This window comes from Podarcis liolepis (genome assembly GCF_965112155.1).
Source record: "Podarcis liolepis genome assembly, chromosome: 13".
Classification (NCBI taxonomy): Eukaryota; Metazoa; Chordata; class Lepidosauria; order Squamata; family Lacertidae; genus Podarcis; species Podarcis liolepis.
In genome coordinates, this window is record NC_139573.1 from 20,889,671 (window position 1) to 20,907,994 (window position 18,324).

Genomic DNA, 18,324 nt, shown 5'->3' on the forward strand with positions numbered 1-18,324 from the left:
TTGTTCCTCACCACTGATGCTATTTAGGATGGTGGCAACAGACAGAGTAAAATAATGGATGAAAGCCAAGCAATCTCTCCCATTTGGGTCCCTTGCTTTCCTCCCTCCCCGGATTTTATTTCCTGGAACTGTCAAATCGGAACCTAGTTTTAAACCTGCCAAGTAGGCAGAACTTCCAAGTTTACACAAAAGAGGAAGGAAAAAGCCACTGGAGTAAGAAAAGAGCCAGAACAGTATCAGCTCTTCGCAAACAACCTTATGATGGATGACGTTTCTGTTCTCTCATGGCTTAGGAATGCAGTCTTGCATACCAAAGGGCACTGACTCATAAGGCCTTAAAAATAAATGACTGGCAAACTGAAGCCAGCACCTACTAGAAATAACTTGAGCTTCTGTCCTGTTAACTCGAGTTGAGGGTGGTGGATGGGTTTTGTGAGGTAAATAGTTAAGATGGGTTTTGTGAGGTAAATAGTTAAGCAAGATGGCAGCCTGTTGGTACCACACTGTTCAGCCTAGTGCGAGAGGACAAGAAAGAAAAAGAATGATCTGGTTCTATGAAACCCAAAGGTAGACTTTTGCTATGCAGAAGGCAAACTTGTTAAATGAAAACTCCTGTCAGCCTTGCAAGCACGGTCAGTGGCCATGAATTGGGGGGGGGGGTTAGTTCAGCAACATCTGGGTAAAGGTTCTTCACTCCTGCTGTAGCTTCTTGGACTCCCAACTCCCATCATCCCGGCCACTGGACATGCTGCCTGGATCTGATGGAAGCAGGAGCCTGACGTCCAAAGAGGGAACAGTCAACCCCTCTTCCCAGGGAACTGTCGCTCTGTGAGGGGAATGGGGGTCTCAACAACCTTCAGCAGCATCCTTAACAAACCAACCTTCGCAAGATGCTTTGGGGGTCATTGAAAGTGGTGCAATGCTGCTTTGCGTGTAGAGTGCAGGTGGGGCCCGGCCCTATGGTGCATTTCTAAATGGGGAGGGAAGGAAGGAAGGTAACACATCGAAAGCAGATGCATGAAACCACAGGGCACATGAAACGCACGTGGGTGGAGCTCAAGAGCAGACTGCACAACTCAGGGAAGGAACAGGTTGCTCTCTGTCACACCCACATTATTTTCCATCCAAGGGAGAGACTGCCTATGAAATGAGATAGTGGGTAAAGGCTACTCACCTGGGCACGTGATGGCAGCTGGCACAGGCCTGCGCTTTGGCCTATTTGAACAGGCCACATACAACATGGTAGACAGCTAATGTAAGGATTTGTATAACTTTACAATATGCAGAGAATAATATGCTGAGAAATCAGAGGAGCTGAGGGAAGTCTCTGGAGGAGGGAGGGTTTGGGGGGGGGAAATAATATGATAGGTTTTGGTATGTTGAAATTGCTAATAAAAACATTTTTTAAAAATAAACAGGCCACATACAAGCCTTCCCTCTGCCCAAATTGTGTGCAGGGGACATGCCAAAGAGTTTCGACCCCTGACATTTTGCAACCCTTTCCAAAGTCTTGCTGCATTGGACCCCAGTTCCTGCCTTCATTTCTGCCCCCTCCATGGTGCTACTGTTGCAGGAAGCAGTTGCGCCCACAGGAGGCCTCTTAAGAAGTGACTGCGGATAAATGCTCTGCCCGCACATGACCACTCAGAAACGACGGGGGCCCAGCTGCAGCTCAATGGTTACAGCATCCGCTTTGCATGCACGAGGTCTTGGGTTCAATCCCTGTCATCTCCAGGTAGGGCTGAGAGAGACCCCCCCTGCCTGGAATGCTGCTGCCTGTCCGTGCAGACAGTGCTGAGTTAGATGAGCCAATGGTCTGACTCAGTACAAGGCAACTTTCTAGATTCCATGTGGAGGTCAGGATGCAACCACTGGCATGGAGGGTGTGTTGCCAGGGTGGATATACACACATCTACACAGTTTATTTATTGTAAAGTAAAGATGGCTCAACCTCAGCCTGGGGCCCCCGACTGATACCGACACACAGACTCAGAGCAATTTTTGCTGTTCTTTCCCTTAAGACCCCACCGGACACAGTGGGACTTTCTCAGAAGTATGTCCATTGAGATAAGCTCCTACAGAAGGAAGCAAGAGAAGTCACTGGAAATCAGAGGTGTTTTGAGAGCTTTATTTAAATACAAGGGCCCAAATAATTAAAAATTAAAAAAGGTCAACACTGCAATCCCATTATAAAGGAATCAACTTTTGAAAAGGAGGAAGGTAGTGGCCCGAGTCTACAATACTGACATCAGCAAGAGAGACATAATGTCCCCCAACCCTGTTGATTTCCCCCCAGTGCATCCAGGAACATAGTAGAAAATGACCAGGGCAGGTGTGGTGATGGTCTCTCGCTCAGTTTCTTCTCCCTCCCTCTGCTCATCTTCCATGGCAAACACTCCTCCACCTCCCTCATTAGAGCCCTGCTAAGGGCTCCCTCAGAGGCTCATTGTGGCTAGAGAGAAGCAGAGAGCCCCGATCGGTTAAATTTAAAAAAGGGGAGGATTTATGTGTGTGCGTTGTTGTTTTTTAACAGCTCCCATACCTATTTTCTCTTGTGTGCGACCAGAAGAGTGGGCAGAGACTGGTTAGGGGGCAGGGCTTCCATTAAAGACTCTTCCCACAGTTTTCTGCGATAGGAGAGATCTCTTGCCTATTCCCTTTGCCCATGGTACCGGGGAAAGTTTGGATTTGGGAGCTCCAGGTGCAAAGGGGATGGGGAAAGAAGAGGAAAAGGCACCCCTAACTCCCCACAACCCCACCCATCAGTGCTCCACAGGGTTCGCGTGATGCTGTTGGTTCTGGAGAGGTTCCACCTGGGTCTGCAGGGCAGGAGCATCCGGCAACGCAGGGCCTCCAGCACGGGACTCAGGTGGAGGAGGAGGTGTTTGGTCTGGGGGGAAAGGAGAAGACAAGAGCGTGGAGCTGCTGTCATCGACAGGACTTCACTTGCCTCTGCAAGAGCCTGGGAATCCTGTTCCTCCCTTTCGCTTGCCCTCCTGGCGCAGGTGCCCAGAACACAGGTTTAGACGGTTCCACCTGCCATGCCTGGTGCCACCCTCTGGAGAGGGTGCAGAAGTGACCAGCCCTCTTCGAAAATTTGAAGCTGCAGGCAGAGATCATCCTGGCAGCTACACGGGGACATCCCTCCCTCCTTCCCCAGCATCAGAATTGGGAAGGTGGCTGGTGGAGACTGCAAAGAATCCAGAGCGCCATGGCCAGGCAAGCCTCCCCACCCCCCGCACTCTCCTGCTATGGGGAAAGGCCGTAACTCAGTGGTAGAGCAACTGCTTTGAATGCAGAAGGTCCCAGGTTCACTCCCCAACTTTTCCATACAGTGGTACCTCAGGTTACATACGCTTCAGGTTACAGACTCCGCTAACCCAGAAACAGTACCTCGGGTTAAGAACTTTGCTTCAGGATGAGAACAGAAATCGGGCTCCGGCGGCGCGGCGGCAGCGGGAAGCCCCATTAGCTAAAGTGGTGCTTCAGGTTAAGAACAGTTTCAGGTTAAGAACGGACCTCCGGAACGAATTAAGTATTTAACCTGAGGTACCACTGTATTGGACTGGGAATGTTCCCTCTCTGGAACCCAGGAGAACTACTGCCAGACATTATAAACAGTTCCGAAGCCAGTTTTACTTGTGATTTAATTTAACACCCCCCCCCCCGGTTTATAGCCCACCTCTCCTCCAAGGGGCTCCAGGTGGCCTACATGATTCTCCCCCTCCCCATTTCATTGTCCACCACCCCCTCCGTGAGATGGGTTAGGCTCAGAGACAGGGACTAGCCCAAAGTCACCCAGCGAGTCCCATGGCTGAGTGGGGATTTGAAACTTGGTCTCCCCGGTCCTGGACCAACACTCTGGTCACTTTGCCACACAGCTTCTGGCGTTTGGGAGCATATTTCAAAGTACTTTTTAAAGAGGCGGCTGAACTGCACTGCATACAGGCCCAGATCCTCGTCCCTTTCAAGAAAGCTCAGAGACCCCAGCTGCCAACCACTTTTCCTCTCTCAACGGACCAGACTCCCTTATTTTCCAAGAGAACCCAGGGCATACGGCTCCTCTTACCTGCTGGGGCTGCGTGCGGCGGCTGGGCTTGGAACTTCAGTTCTCCGTCAGGTCCAGCGTGGGGTGCCTGCTCAGGCTGCTTTTGGGCTTTCCTCTGTTCCATCTGGAGAACAACCTGTAAGGAACGGGAAGCTGAGTGAGCTCACACACAAACCCTCAAAGTGCAATTGCATCCTGAAAACGGCATGCATGCAATTACAAAATGCTGGGACCTTTTTTGTTTTTGTTTTTTGCACATGTTCCCCCCATGCTTTGATCTTCTTGCAGAAGAAAGGGCTGCAACTGCACACTTCTCGCCACACCGAAGCCCTTTCCCCTCTCGGTTAACCTGTCTCCCAATCCGACTTCTCTCACCCAACAGCTATGCCACCCAACCAAATGTCTGCCGCTCCCCCAACCTCGTGCTTCCCACCTGCTGAAATTCCTTCTTCTGGGCATCAAGCTCCACCTGCCGCTGCTGCAGTTCCTGGTGCTGCTGGCGAAGCTGCTCCGCTTGCCGGCCTAACTCTGCCTGCTGGGCTGCCAGCTCTGCCTCAAAGCGCTGAAGCTCGGCTTCCGAGTACACTTGGGTTTCTTCCACAGTCTGGATGGGGGAAGAAGTGAGAAACAGAGCGGCTGGCTTAACTGACGAGAGAGATCATTGAATCTGGGAGCTCTTTTAGGTCATGTGACATGGGCTTGGTCCAACACACAAACATTTCAAAGGGTGATGGTGGTGGTGATTGTATATGTAGGCAACTCCCCATTGATGCAGGGGTTACGTTCCGAGGCAGCGCATGTTTAAGTGAAATTCTGTCTATTGCAAAAATCATTGAAAGAGCCTGCCTGCAAACACCCTCTAAACCAGGCTTCCTCAAACTCAGCCCTCCAGAGGTTTTTTGAGACTACAATTCCCATTATCCCTGACCACTGGTCCTGCTAGCTAGGGATTATGGGAGTTGTAGGCCAAAAAACATCTGGAGGGCCGAGTTTGAGGAAGCCTGCAAGCCTCTGGAAACTCTCGAAAAACCCCAAAATACAACAAAGTCTCCACCGCAATCGCTCCCTGAAAACCTCCTTTCTCAAACTCCAACTCTCCGCAGGCCTCAAAGGTTGGTGCAAAGGCTTCTGGGATTGCTAAATGTGGTTTTTGTGCAGTTGTGTTCCACTTCTGGGGTGTGCAAGTCGCACATGCCTCGAATGTGCCTAAGTGGGGAGTTCCCTGTAATATGGATCAAAGTACCTCTGTTGCAGATTTCACAAATACCAAGGCTTAAGCAGAGGAGGCTGGCCCATTAGGGCAAACGGGGCACTGCCACACCAACCTCGCTCTGTCCAGGGGGAGGCGCTGCCTGTCAGCTTCCTCTCCCTCCTCAGCTTCAGGGTTGCTTTGATAGAACTCAACAGGGAAGATGAGGATAGGAACAAACCGAATACAAACTCCACTAGTCTCTGGTTCTTGGACTCACTGCCTTCCACCCCACCAGCCCCAATGGGCACTGGCAGCTACTGGGCTTATGTTCCCATGGCTGGAACAAGTACCCACTGAAAAGTACAGTTATAGCTCCTAAAAGGCTGCAGGAAAAATGAAAGGTTCTGAGCATTTTTGCTCTCCTCAAATAAAAATGTAATCAAGCTGAGGGGTGAGAATCAGAAATGGCCACACAAGGTTGCTGGCTTCATAGTTATGCTGCATATTAAAACTGCTTTATAAAGTTGCTTTATTAGATCTGTCAGTTGTTTTTGCAATCAGTTTATTTTTTTTGAAATGCTGCAAGCAACTTTGAGCAATTTATAGAAAACTCTCCTAACATACGCAGGGCAGGAAAAACCAGTCACCTTCATTCATCATTTAAAAACATCTTCTGCCCCAACCTTTTCTTTTTAATTGCATGGCTTAAAATCATTTGACACATTTTTTATTTAAAAAACTTGAAACAACCTTTAAAAACACCAGAACCTTGAGGCTCAGGGCCATCAAAGACAGCCAAGGAAAAGTCAGCACGTTTTGACTGTAATCAGATGAAACTGAAATGCTGTTTTCTTGACTCTGAAGTCTCTCATAAAATCAATTTTCAAAAACTCCCACGCTATAGCGAAGGAATCGGATCAGGGACAGTAGCCCCTCTTGATACACAGCCCCAAACAATTTAAGACAAGTCTCATTCCAAGCCAAGGGAATTAGCTTGCCTCAAGCAAAGACAGATGATTTGCTTTTTAGCAACTTCACATGCATGCAGCAAGATTAACCTAGTTTCAGAGAGTGTGTTAGATTTGTCTGCTCCTGGCCTAGGGATGGGCAGACCTTATTTAACCAGAGGGGCTCACTCTCTCAAGGGCCACCTTGCATCATGCCAGTAGTGGGTGTGGCCAGAGGCAAAGGTGGGTGTGGCCAGAGGCAAAATGGGTGTGGCTAATGATCTGACTCTTTACCTCTGTACAGTAGGCTACATTCCAGGCCTGCCAAACCCAGGCTTCTCCAAGCACCCACCCACCTAAATCTATCCTTACATATCCAAGGCATAATCACAGTTCAATGGCAGGTTTCAGCCAGGGAAAAGCACTTGGAACAAGGCTGGAACAAGTGTTTGGCCCATGGAGAGTCCCAGGGCGAGAGAGAGAGAGAGAGAGAGAGAGAGAGAGAGAGAGAGAGAAGGAGGGAAGGAGGTAATTTCTGGCCCCTGCAACTGAGGTGCCCACACCACTGAACCTGCAATCTGCTACTAGTGACCTGCTTCTTTGATCCTTGTCAGCAGACATTCAGAATATTGTTTCGCACAGCAGTCTCCCCTCCACAAACCTCCCATCCGTCGGCTTCGTTGAATTCCTTCTTCTGAGTGGATTTGAGGAACTCTTCCAGGGTCACCAGGCGGTCTTTGTTAAGGTCCACCTGCAAGAAGATAAGTTGTGAACTGACCACAGAAATCTGCCTGGGCCTTCAATCCCTCTATTAGGCTTCAATCGCAATTTTCAGCCCCTCCCTGCTTTTCTGACATTTTCCCCTCCAAGCCTGTTGGCGCCTCAGAAATCTGCAGTATATGAGTTATGGGTCCTCCACCCTTCTCTCTTGACTCTGGGTCACTCCATACTTATACTGGCTACAGAACAACAGGTCTTAAAGTTTTCACTTCTTAAAGAAAATAATGAGCAAGTTTCCAGCCTCGTTTGCTGGAACATGGAAGTAAATTTTGTATATCTATATGCTGCATTTCTGCACCCACAGAAAAAACAAAAGCAAAAAACCCACCTTAATGTTACAACAGGCCCCAATTTAAATCAACAGAATTATAAATAAACAAAACCAATCACTATAAACCTGACAATAAAACTTACAAAAACAGTAGTAGATAGGTAGCCGTGTTGGTCTGCCATAGTCAAAATAAAAAAATTCCTTCCAGTAGCACCTTAAAGACCAACTAAGTTAGTTCTTGGTATGAGCTTTCGTGTGCATGGTATCTGAAGAAGTGTGCATGCACACGAAAGCTCATACCAAGAACTAACTTAGTTGGTCTTTAAGGTGCTACTGGAAGGAATTTTTTTATTTTTACAAAAACAGCAGCAAGTAGATGACAATAAGCAGGAGCAGGACAGGACAAACAACTGCTCTCGCCACAAAGGCTTTTCTAGAAAGGAAAGCCTTGACTTGCCCTTAGGAGGAGGGGGAGAACCCCCTCAAACCTCCCTGTGGAGGGAATTCCATAGGCTGGGCGCCACTACCAAAAAGGCCCCGTCTCCATTTCGGCCTTATCAAATCTGGAAGTCATCAGGTTGGCTAACTTCCCATCATCGCCAACCTGGAGGGCACCAGGTTGGCAAAAGCTGCTCTCGTTAACAATCCTCCTCACTTCAAAAAGGTGGGGAAAGCAGAAACAGAGCCTGAGTGATGAGTCAAGCTGGTAAATGTTCAGAACAGAACAGCCTTCCCCTAGTCTTGGGTCCTCAGGTGGGAGGGCGGCATCAGGTTGGGGGAAGTTCCAGTCATCTATTCTAGATCCTTGGAAAAATACCGAGGTGTAGATGACACCAGCTGATGAGAAGAATACGCAGAAAGATCTCAGAAGCCAAATGTGTGGGAGAGAAAAGGGGAAAGCCAAGTTTCCCAGTACACACACACACACAAACAAACAAACAGACAGGCTCTGCCACCCACATATTTCCTGAAGTCAGTCTCTTTCTCCACAACCTCTCAGGGGAAAGGAAACGTGTGGTCTGGCCCTTTCAACCTCTCTGGTAGTGAAAGGATGTTAACTGGAGGGAAGCAGTTCAGTCCTCCTCCGCTCCAGTTGCAAGCTGCTTCCGTCACTATAGACGGCCAATGTTTTCTGTGCTTGCTGCACATTAGCAGAGATTCCATGACCTCGCTTGCTGCCTCCGTTCCATTTCCAGCAACTCCCATCAGCCCCAGGGCTGCATGGCCAATGATCAGAGATGGCGAACAGTTCAAACAAAGATCTGGAGGCAGGCAATGGATTCTGCCACCCCTGTTGTGGTCTCTTTTAGTGTTCACCCTCATCCACAAATTCTGGGGTTTGGGTATTTTTTTAATTTTTGGCAAAGCTTTCTACTAAGACGAGTCTTCTAGACATCCCAGATCAGTACAGTGGTACCTCGGGTTACATACGCTTCAGGTTACACAATCCGCTAACCCAGAAATAGTACCTTGGGTTAAGAACTTTGCTTCAGGATGAGAACAGAAATTGTGTGGTGGCGGCGCAGCAGCAGCAGCGGGAGGCCCCATTAGCTAAAGTGGTACCTCAGGCTAAGAACAGTTTCAGGTTAAGAACGGACCTCCAGGACGAATTAAGTACATAACCAGAGGTACCACTGTACTGTGAATGAGCAGAGGCAACATCACAAAGCATAAACTGTGGAACTCACTCCCGCAGGACATTACGCACAAGAACCCTGTGAGGCAGGGCCATGCTGCGGGCAATAGGCTGGGCTGAGAGACAGTAAGCCGGACTGCAACTCCCATCATCCCCCAACTACAGACCATGACTGCTGGGACTGAGGGTCATTGGGGGAGTCCAAAAATCAGGAGGGCGGTAAGTTGGAGGAAAGGTACATTAAATCCTCCCAACAACAACAACAACAGGCTGTGGGAACTTGGCATCTCACTCTCAGCGGATATGCTAGTACTGCGGATTGCTTTATCACCAGCAGCCTTCAAAAAACAAGCCAAAGGGGCAGTGTGGTGCAGTGGTTAGTGTTGGGACAAGGACTGGGAGAGCAGGGTTCAAATCCCCACTTGGCCATGAAACTTGGCAGGGATAACCCGCCTTGCAGGGATTGAACAGAAAGGGGAAGAAGCAAGTGTTTCACTCGGAGAAAGTTGTGGTGTCATAATAAGCGTGTCTCGCAGGTGGACCCCCTTTGCCTTCTCTGATCGCAGGGAGCAATGGCGCTGTATCGCCCTCTAAGTCCGGCCCAGATGCTTACATTGTGCATGACATGCTCCCGCATGCGCAGCCGCTCCTCCTCCATTTCTAACATGTCGTCCTCTTCATTCCGGGGGTCATAGACCTTCTCCAGCTGCAAAGTGGGGAACAAGGGCAAGGTGAGAGGCTAAGAAGCCCTGTTGTGCCAATCTCCCTTCTCTAACCCCGAGGAACCTCTTCCCCACAAAAAGAAAAAGGTCCAAAGGTCCTGAATCTCGGGCGCATAGGAAGCTGCCTCCTACCCCATCAGAGCAGTTGGGTCTATTTAGCTTTGTCTACACTGGACTGCCGGGATGCAGGTGGCGCTGTGGGTTAAACCACAGAGCCTAGGACTTGCCGATCAGAAGGTCGGCGGTTCGAATCCCCGTGACGGGGTGAGCTCACGTTGCTCGGTCCCTGCTCCTGCCCACCTAGCAGTTCGAAAGCACGTCAAAGTGCAAGTAAATAAATAGATACCGTTCCGGTGGGAAGGTAAACAGCATTTCCGTGCGCTGCTCTGGTTCGCCAGAAGTGGCTTAGTCATGCTGGCCACATGACCCGAAAGCTGTACGCTGGCTCCCTCTGCCAATAAAGCGAGATGAGCGCCGCAACCCCCAAGTCGGCCATGATTGGACCTAATGGTCAGGGATCCCTTTACCTTTACACTGGACTGCCAGTGTCTTTCTGGCTCTTCAAGCTGAGGCATCCCCCAGCCCTGCCTTGAGATGCCAGGGATCAAATCTAGGACCTCTGACATGCACAACATGCATGCTGTATGCCTGAGCTCATGTCGTTCCCCAGAAGGGAAACCTGCCTCTCAAGACTGCTCACAACCCACACCTATCAGCCCTCTTATAAGATCATCCCTTGACAACTGGGCTGTAGCTCAGTTAGGAGAGTGCTTGCCCTGCACGCAGAATTTCCCAGGTTCAATCCCCAGCCCCTGCAGTTTGGGCTGGTAAAGGGACCCCTGCCAGATAAAACTGCTCACTATATGCAGGCAAGAGGACTTATGAGGACCTGTTTCAAGGTTTCACCACAGCAGACTGCAAGGGGAGGCTCAAATGCTTGAATGCATCCCCTTCTGCCCCCAAATACAAGAAAAACTTCTTTGTATACAGAAAACAAAGTGTCAGAGAGAAGCTTTCCTCCCATGTGCTAGTTTTCTACATGCAGAGGGGCTTGCGGGCTTGCTTTTGTATGGAAGAGCATTGAAACATGCATGCCCCTTCCAGCTGCAGTCTGCTGTGGTACAGCCTAGGCACAGGCTTATTACTAAGAACCACGCAGAGAACTTACCTCCTTAGTGAAGAGAGCCTCCAGTTCCTGCTCATCTAGAACTCCATCACTATTTGTGTCTGAGGGGGGAAAGTAAGGGAGATAGAGTTAGACCTAGGCAAGCATCTCTCTCTCTGTCCCCAATGAGTAATTATGGGAGAGCCAGTGGCCTGGTTTTGTACATCACAATATGCCAGAGTTTTATGCCCACCCCAACCCCACACAAATTACGGCCTGTCATGTTACCTAAAGCCTAGGCTGTGCCTTGTTGCCTTCAAACAACATGGTGAGCTACCAATTAATCCAAGAACAAACCTTGTTTTTTTTTGCACGTGGCGGGTTTGAAAAAAACCTTGCTCTGGGTTTGAACAACATTACAGCCAAAAGAATGTGGCTTTGTCCATTGTTTGAATTAATGTCAAGATTGTGTTTCTACATTACCCTGGGACCTTGCAGTGAAGGGAGAGTAATAAATCAGATCTAGAAAATAATGTGACTCGTTTGGGGCACATGTGGAGGTGAGGGAGAAGAGAAAAGCTGTGCAGGGACAGGGTGAGGCACGTTCGGAAATAAACCATGTTTTCAATACAAACTGGCCTAAATGGCCTCTGTCCTGTATACTTGAAGGAACGTCTCCACCCCCATCGTTCAGCCAACACACTGAGGTCCAACTCTGAGGGCCTTCTGGCAGTTTCTTCACTGCAAGAAGTGAAGTTACAGGCAACCAGGCAGAGGGCCTTTTCATCAGATGGAAGAGGGCCTTCCCATCAGATGACAAGGAGATAAAAAACTATACAACTCTTAGAAGATACGCAAAGGCAGCCCTGTATTGGGAGATTTTTAATGTTTGATGTTTTACTGTGTTTTTATGTGTTGGAAGCCATCCAGAGCGGCTTCCAACTATTAAAAAATGTCACTAATCTACTGAGCACCAGCTAAACCTGTCAGCCCTCCACTGCTATAAACCAGAGCTCCCTTCAGGGAAGCAATGAAAGACAGAAATAGAGGAACACCTTTCCTTCCCCCTCCTCACCGTGTAATTTGAAGAAAGTCTTGGGATTGAACTCATTGGGGTCCAAGCCGTCAGTCTCCTGCCAGACCTCCTTGAGCTGATCGCGGCTCCCCTGCATTGGGATTACAGATGAGGCAATCAAGGCCAGTCAAAAGTAGTAATATCTCCCATCTTTGCCTCCCACAGGGACACCTGCATGCACTCTCCCCCCCAAAAAACCCTAGAAGGGGTTCCCTTACCGGGACGTTGACCTTGGGGTGCTCCTTGTGCTTCTTCTTGAGCGCCTCAAAATGCGCCTCCTCCTCCCGGCGCTTCTCCTCATCCAGAGATTTCAAGTACTCCCGGCGCTCGTGCTCCTTCATCATCTCATAACGCTTGAACTCTTCATGGTGAGCAGCATCGTAGTTCTCCAGGTCCTTAGTAGCCTGTGGGGCGAAGAGGCAAGACAGATAGTGCCAACAGTGACAAAGTGGGGTGGGGGAGCTGGGACAAAAGCATTTCCCCCTACTCTAACCCAGGATGCTCGAAGAGGGATGCTTGAAGTCCCTGCAAAGCTCAAAGTAAACACAAGAATGTAAAAATAAAAAAGTTCCTTCCAGTAGCACCTTAAAGACCAACTAAGTTAGTTCTTGGTATGAGCTTTCGTGTGCATGCACACTTCTTCAGATAGGTATCTGAAGAAGTGTGCTTGCACACGAAAGCTCATACCAAGAACTAACTTAGTTGGTCTTTAAGGTGCTACTGGAAGGAACTTTTTTATTTTGACTATGGCAGACCAACACAGCTACCTATCTGTAACAAGAATGTAAGGCGAGCTTGCTGGATCAGGCCAATGATCCATCTAGTGCAGCATATGCATACATATTTTTTGCTTTTACAATTTTTTTCACATTTGCATTCACAAAAAATAAACATTAATCATTGACTTCCCTCCTTTCCATGGTTCATTCTAATTATCTTCTGCTGCTGCATATTCTAATTAACTCCATATTAATTCTTTCTCATCTTCTCTCAGCTTAATTTATACTGCTGAATTTACTCTAATCCTGCCGACGTTTTAATTTGTTTGCAATAACTCTTCAAATATTCTACAAACGTTTTCCAATCTCCCTTAAACACTCTTTCCTCCTGATCTCTTATTCTGCTGGTTAAACTTGCCATTTCTGCATATTCCACCAGTTTTGTCTGTCATTCTTCCTTCGTTGGTACTGTTCCCTCCCTCCCATTTCTGAGCCTATACGATCCCGGCTGGCGTGGTTGCATATAGAAACAGATTCTTTAAAGACCTCTGACTCAGTTATTCGGAACAGGAGACTCCTAACTCCTCTCTCAGCTCTCTCAATAAACCACTGTAAGAACTGCAGCTCTATGAGGGGAATAAGGGACTCCTAACAACTTAATAAACTACAGTCACTCCCAGGATTCTTTAGGGAAAGCCACAAGTGGTTAAAGCGGTATAATACTGCTTTAAATGTATAGTGCAGACAGAGCCACCATCTTACTGAGCTAGGCAGAGCTCAGAATTGCACTAGGACTGCAAACTCAAAGGCTATTCCGGATTTGGGTCTTGCAACCCCACTTGATCTCAGACCTGCCATCCACCAACCATCCCTTGAGACCAAAACTCAAATCTGGATGTGCTGTGATTACTAAACGTACATGCATGAAACAAAAACACAGTATCTCCCATCCTGATCAGCCTGCCTTTCTTCAAAAGGGGATGAGCCAATAAAGAAAACATTCAGTTTACAGAAAAGCAGGGGAGCATTGTGGGGGTGGGAAGAGAGATTATCTTACTTCCTCGAACAAACTGTGCATGAGAATTATTGTCTTAGGAGGCTGCTCCTTCCGGAGGAATTGAATCCTCAACACAGGCAATTACCTCCAGTTTAATTCCCAAAGAATTGCTCTTTTTGTGGCTGTTTTCCTCCAGAGCATAAGGAAAGGAAAAAACCTTCACTCCTTTAAACAATATGGGGGAGGAGAAAACGACACACACGGCTGATCCCACATTGAACCACATGGAGCGTTAGGCAAAAGGCCTTGCTTTTAAACCAGTCACCCATACTTATAGATATTAATTAGCAAGTGAAGCTTCTTCCACCATGGAGCAAAATGCGATCACCTGTTAATTGCCACGGATCACACAGTTGTCGAAAAGTACAGCAGCAGCAGCAACAGAGGATGGTTGATAAATAGGCAATACGACCCACTGCTGCCAACAAGGATATCTTCTTGCACAGCACTTGAATCAGGCAGTTGTGTTGCATTGCACAAGTACGCTGTATGGACCAGGGTGAGGTGAGCAAACACCAAGACATCAGAACACCAGAGGCTGACAAGACTGCCACATCAATTTTGGTAAGAAATAAGGAAGGAAGTTCAGACATACGGCTTGAATGAGCAACTCCAGATCCCGGGCTTCAAACGTGTGCTGGTTTTGAGGGTCCAGATGTTCGAACTGCTTCAGTAAAGAGAGGTGATCAACCTGTACATCTGGAAGTGGAGAGGAGTTTGCAGGGGAGAGGTTAAGGATGCTGGTTCACATCTGAAGCTCCAACAGGTCACAGAGAATGGGGATGAGGAGGAGCCTGCAGCCCTCCACAGGTTGTCGGACTACAAATCCCATCAACTCCAACCAACCTGGCCAAGGACAGCACACAGAAGGCAGCAGATCCCCCACCTTCCACTTAAGCCAATGGCTATTGGTCAGAACAACTGAAAATGGAACTTCCAGACTGTATCAGTTCCTGGTGACAACAGGGGATGGGGCTCACTATGAAGCCTAACTCATGAGTCTCCTGAAAAGTAAGTGTGAGGGTGGGGAGACCAGGCTGGCTGCTGATGGAGCAATCTAACAAGACCATTTTTATGGCTACATCTGAGGAAGCCCAGGCTGAAAATGCAACTAATAAGTAAGTGCAATAGGCTGTCAGGAACAATTAATCCCTGATCAGAAGGGATAACTGTCCAAAAACCACTCAGTGTACACACAGATTAACTCTGCAGTGGCCCTGAACTTCTGATGCTGGAACCCAGATCTAACACAAACTATCCAAAATGTCACAGTCCCAACCACAAAACCAGGACCCCTGACTCCCAGCACCCCCATTTCTATTCCCCAAATCCCTCCAGAAGCCCCACTCGCGCAACCCTCTTCTGTCCCAGTTCACCTTGTTCCATGGTTGCATCCATCTTGGCCTTCAGAAGCATCCGAAGCCGGGAGACCTCTTGACGCTTCAATTCATCAAGTTTGGTGCGGACATGGTGGCTGACAAAGTCCAGCTCTTTGCTGAGCTTCCCGCTCTGAAAGAAGCCACAGATGGTAGGTTTTATTTACTATCAGCCATGCTAACTCCACCCTTCCTCCAAAGAAACCAATGAAGAACATGCATCTCGTCCCATCTTCACAACAACCTTATGAGATAGGATAGGCTGAGTGACAGAGATTGGACTAAAGTCACCTAAGTGAGCTTCGGGAGCCTCCAGCCCAGGGGCCAGCCTTAGCCCACTGGGAGTCCAATTTGGCCCACCAGGCCATTTGGAAAATCCATGCAAGGGATTCTGAGAGGTGGCCAAGGCTGTCATATTTGGCCTGATAAGCGTCTTGTCTATGGAGTCAAAAAAGTTCCCCACCCTGATTTAAGGACAGGTTTTCTCAGTCCAAGTTCAGGAAGTGAAGCGTTACCACACTGCAGGGAGATAAGCATCCATCACTACCGCAAAAATCAAAGTTCGGCTCCCAGGGAAGCCATATTTCACTATCCACCAAACCAACGAAGAAAACTATCTTGCTAGCACACATGACCACACAACATAGTCCAGATCACCTTGATGTCATCGGCATTGGCTGCTTGGAGCTTTTCCCGGAAGTGCCCATCTGTTTCCAACACGTTGATCACTTCTTGGAGGTAGCGGTGATAATAGAGGCCTGTGTCCTGTGCAAAAGCGAGAGCAATGGGTCAGGGCAACCATAGGGGGAAGGGCTGTTGGCCAGGGGTAGAGTGTTTGCTGTGCATACGTAAGGTTCTCCAATTTAGTCCTTGGGATCTCCAGAGAAGGGGACCTGAGAGAGATGCTTGGTTAGAGAAGATACAGACCTGGGCTTAATGGATTCAGAGGTCCAATGCAACATAAGCAAACTCCATGTGCTAACCGTCATCATCATCATCAATAACAAACAAGTGGAGAGCTATAACAAAATTCTGCAGTGTGACATGCTCTTGCACCCCAAGATCCTTCAACTTCCTTATCACAATCAGTTCATAAATACTGTTGAGACCAACAGAAATTTTTGGTGCCATCTGGTCTCTGGCTGAGACAGCGGCTGTAAATCTTCCCCTCCCTTTCACAACCTAAACTGCTCAAAGTAGAGGCTTCGTCCTTGAAAGATGGAAAAGATATAGTTTAAGAGACAAAGACAATTAGTGACATATATATGGTATGCGCTTCATCAAACTTTTGGGACAAAAAATCAGGCCACACAGTCCTCTCTCTCTCTCTCTCTCTGAAACAAGAGATTATTCACTTCCACTAAAGTATGAAGTTCTCAATTTCCACAGCAAAACTGTGTAAGGGCAAATCCAGCAACAAGATGGGACAAAAAACAACAAGTCCAGAGAGATGTTCTGCATGTTAAACACCTGAGATTTCATCTCATTCATTTCATTACACAGTGATTTAAAAGTTATCTGCTTTGTCTCATGACTAACCAGAACATTTTAAGAGCTAAACCTCTATCCTTGAATTTATTTTATATCTACATAGTCACCAGATAACATGGGAAAACATCAATGACCTTAAATCTCTACTTCATGTTTTATAATCCCTCTTTACTCCATTTCCTAAGGTTTATTATATTTGTAGTTTCTTTTTTTAAGAAACCACTGCATTCCAGTTTGTTCAAGCAAAAATGAAATATTCCCATTTCAGAGTTACAAGTAAAAAAATACCAACTGATAAATGGAATGATTTCTGGTACTGGTTTGCAGAGAATAACATAAGCATTTCCTGGACTGAAATCAGAAATAAAAATATATATTCTAAAGTAGTAGGAGACTGGCTCCTGACTCCAAGTTCTGCTAACCAGGAAATAGGATAATGATGATAATATCACCAACCACCATTATACATTAGGACACTATTCAAGAATACAGAGATGTTTAGGATTAGGATCCCTTACTGGCGCCTCAGGGGGAGTCTCCTCTTCTTGCTTCTCCTTGGGCCGTTCAATAGGCACACAGGTTGCCAACCCTAAAAGGGCAGCACTCAGGAGCCACGTCAGGTGCATTGCCTTGCGTGCCTGTCGCCGAGATCCTATGGAAACCGGGAAACACTACATTAGGAATACAGAAATGGAATTCCCAAGGCCACAAAAGGAAAGAGATGGCAAAAGCAATTGTTTCTCCACACCTCCCCCCACCCCCAGGGCCGGAAGGTACTGAAGCTAACTTGAGACCTGAGAAGGCACCCTGTGTGTGTGCAAGGCCAGATTTAGGTTTGATGAGGCTACTGAAGGTAATGGGGCCCTTTATATGTCCAGCTGTCCTTTGTCAACAACAAATTGCCGCTTTTGTCTGTTGAATATATGCTACAGTATATGGTAATTTATGGACCCAATAGGTATCTAAAGCCATTTGCACATAACAAAATATGTATTTTATCAGAGTAATTGTTGAGCTTATCTTATACAGTATTTTGGAAATGTAAATCCAGTTTTTTCCTCTTTAATTTTTTTTGGGGCCCCCCAAGAGAGTGGAGTCCTAAGCTATAGCTTGTTTAGCTTATACGTAAATCCGGCACTGCCCACCCCAAAGGAAAGGCGAACATAAAAGTCCAGGAACGGGCAAGTTTGCCCCACGTGGCAAATGCAAATCTGAAGTCCACAGACCACGGCTGACCAGTGTAATTTGTTGCCAATGCCAAAGTTCAGTGCAGCACTTGAGAATACAGTAGTAATAATAACAATAACAACAATAAAAGCCAGGTGCCCTGGAGCAAGTGCAGAGCAGGTCCTCATTCTCTATGCCCCCTCAACATATCTTGGATCAGGGGGCAGGGCTTGCAAGTCACAGAGCAAAGCTGTAACCCCCGACATTTCAGAAGCCTCAAAACACATCCCCATCAGTACCCGGAACCTAAAAACGGAGTGGGGAGAGCTTGAGCGGTGAGCTGCCTCCTTTGACCTGGAAACCCCAATCCCTCCTGCCGGAGAGGCGGGCGGTGGTTTGGCGGCCAGCGAAATGCACTCTGGACATGCTCAAGAGGGCCGTTTGCCCTCCTTTGTGATACTGTTCTGAACGTCGTAGGGCTAGGAGCCCCGGCGTTGGTGAGCTATTCCGGGCTTGGCCCTTGCGCCTGAAGCAAAGGTCCCAGTGCTGACCCTTCCCGTGACTCACCTGAGTCCAAAGGTGCCTGCGACCGAACGTTCGGCCGCCTTCTCCAGTCCGCTTCCTCTTTCCCAAGCAGGCCCCGCCCCTATATCTGCATGCCTAGCCCCGCCCCCTCTCTAGTCCGGGCCTCGCCGGCCACGCCACCTTCGCTCTGTCACGTCCGGCGCTCTATTTGCG

General features: G+C 48.0%; 1 protein-coding gene and 1 long non-coding RNA gene across 3 annotated transcripts; one reads left to right on the forward strand and one right to left on the reverse strand.

Annotated features, from left to right (window-relative positions):
* Positions 1–2,114: 2,114 nt before the first annotated feature.
* NUCB1 (nucleobindin 1) lies at positions 2,115–18,312 on the reverse strand. The gene is made up of 13 exons (XM_083471976.1): positions 18,154–18,312; positions 16,938–17,071; positions 15,586–15,693; positions 14,929–15,061; positions 14,148–14,251; positions 11,995–12,180; positions 11,777–11,867; positions 10,765–10,823; positions 9,488–9,580; positions 6,849–6,938; positions 4,482–4,652; positions 4,070–4,184; positions 2,115–2,890 (listed from the first exon to the last, which is right to left on the reverse strand). The coding sequence occupies exons 2-13, from the start codon at positions 17,043–17,045 to the stop codon at positions 2,763–2,765; spliced, it is 1,386 nt and encodes a 461-aa protein (XP_083328102.1). The 5' UTR covers positions 17,046–17,071; positions 18,154–18,312; the 3' UTR covers positions 2,115–2,762.
* On the forward strand, positions 6,945–9,481 carry LOC310691866. 2 transcript variants are annotated; one of them, XR_014518584.1, is made up of 3 exons: positions 6,945–7,407; positions 7,629–8,660; positions 8,892–9,481. It is a non-coding gene; the product is annotated as an uncharacterized lncRNA (long non-coding RNA). The 2 variants fall into 2 exon arrangements; XR_014518585.1 differs by having other exon boundaries at positions 6,945–7,399; positions 7,615–8,660.
* Positions 18,313–18,324: the final 12 nt, after the last annotated feature.

Excerpts from the sequence above, each read along its gene's own strand:
- NUCB1 (XM_083471976.1), bottom strand. The coding sequence starts at position 17,045 with ATGCACCTGACGTGGCTCCTGAGTGCTGCCCTTTTAGGGTTGGCAACC. Across the intron at positions 11,868-11,994 it reads ACCCCAAGGTCAACGTCCCG|GGGAGCCGCGATCAGCTCAA; the intron begins GTAAGGGAACCC and ends ATCCCAATGCAG. Across the intron at positions 10,824-11,776 it reads GACTTTCTTCAAATTACACG|ACACAAATAGTGATGGAGTT; the intron begins GTGAGGAGGGGG and ends TTCCCCCCTCAG.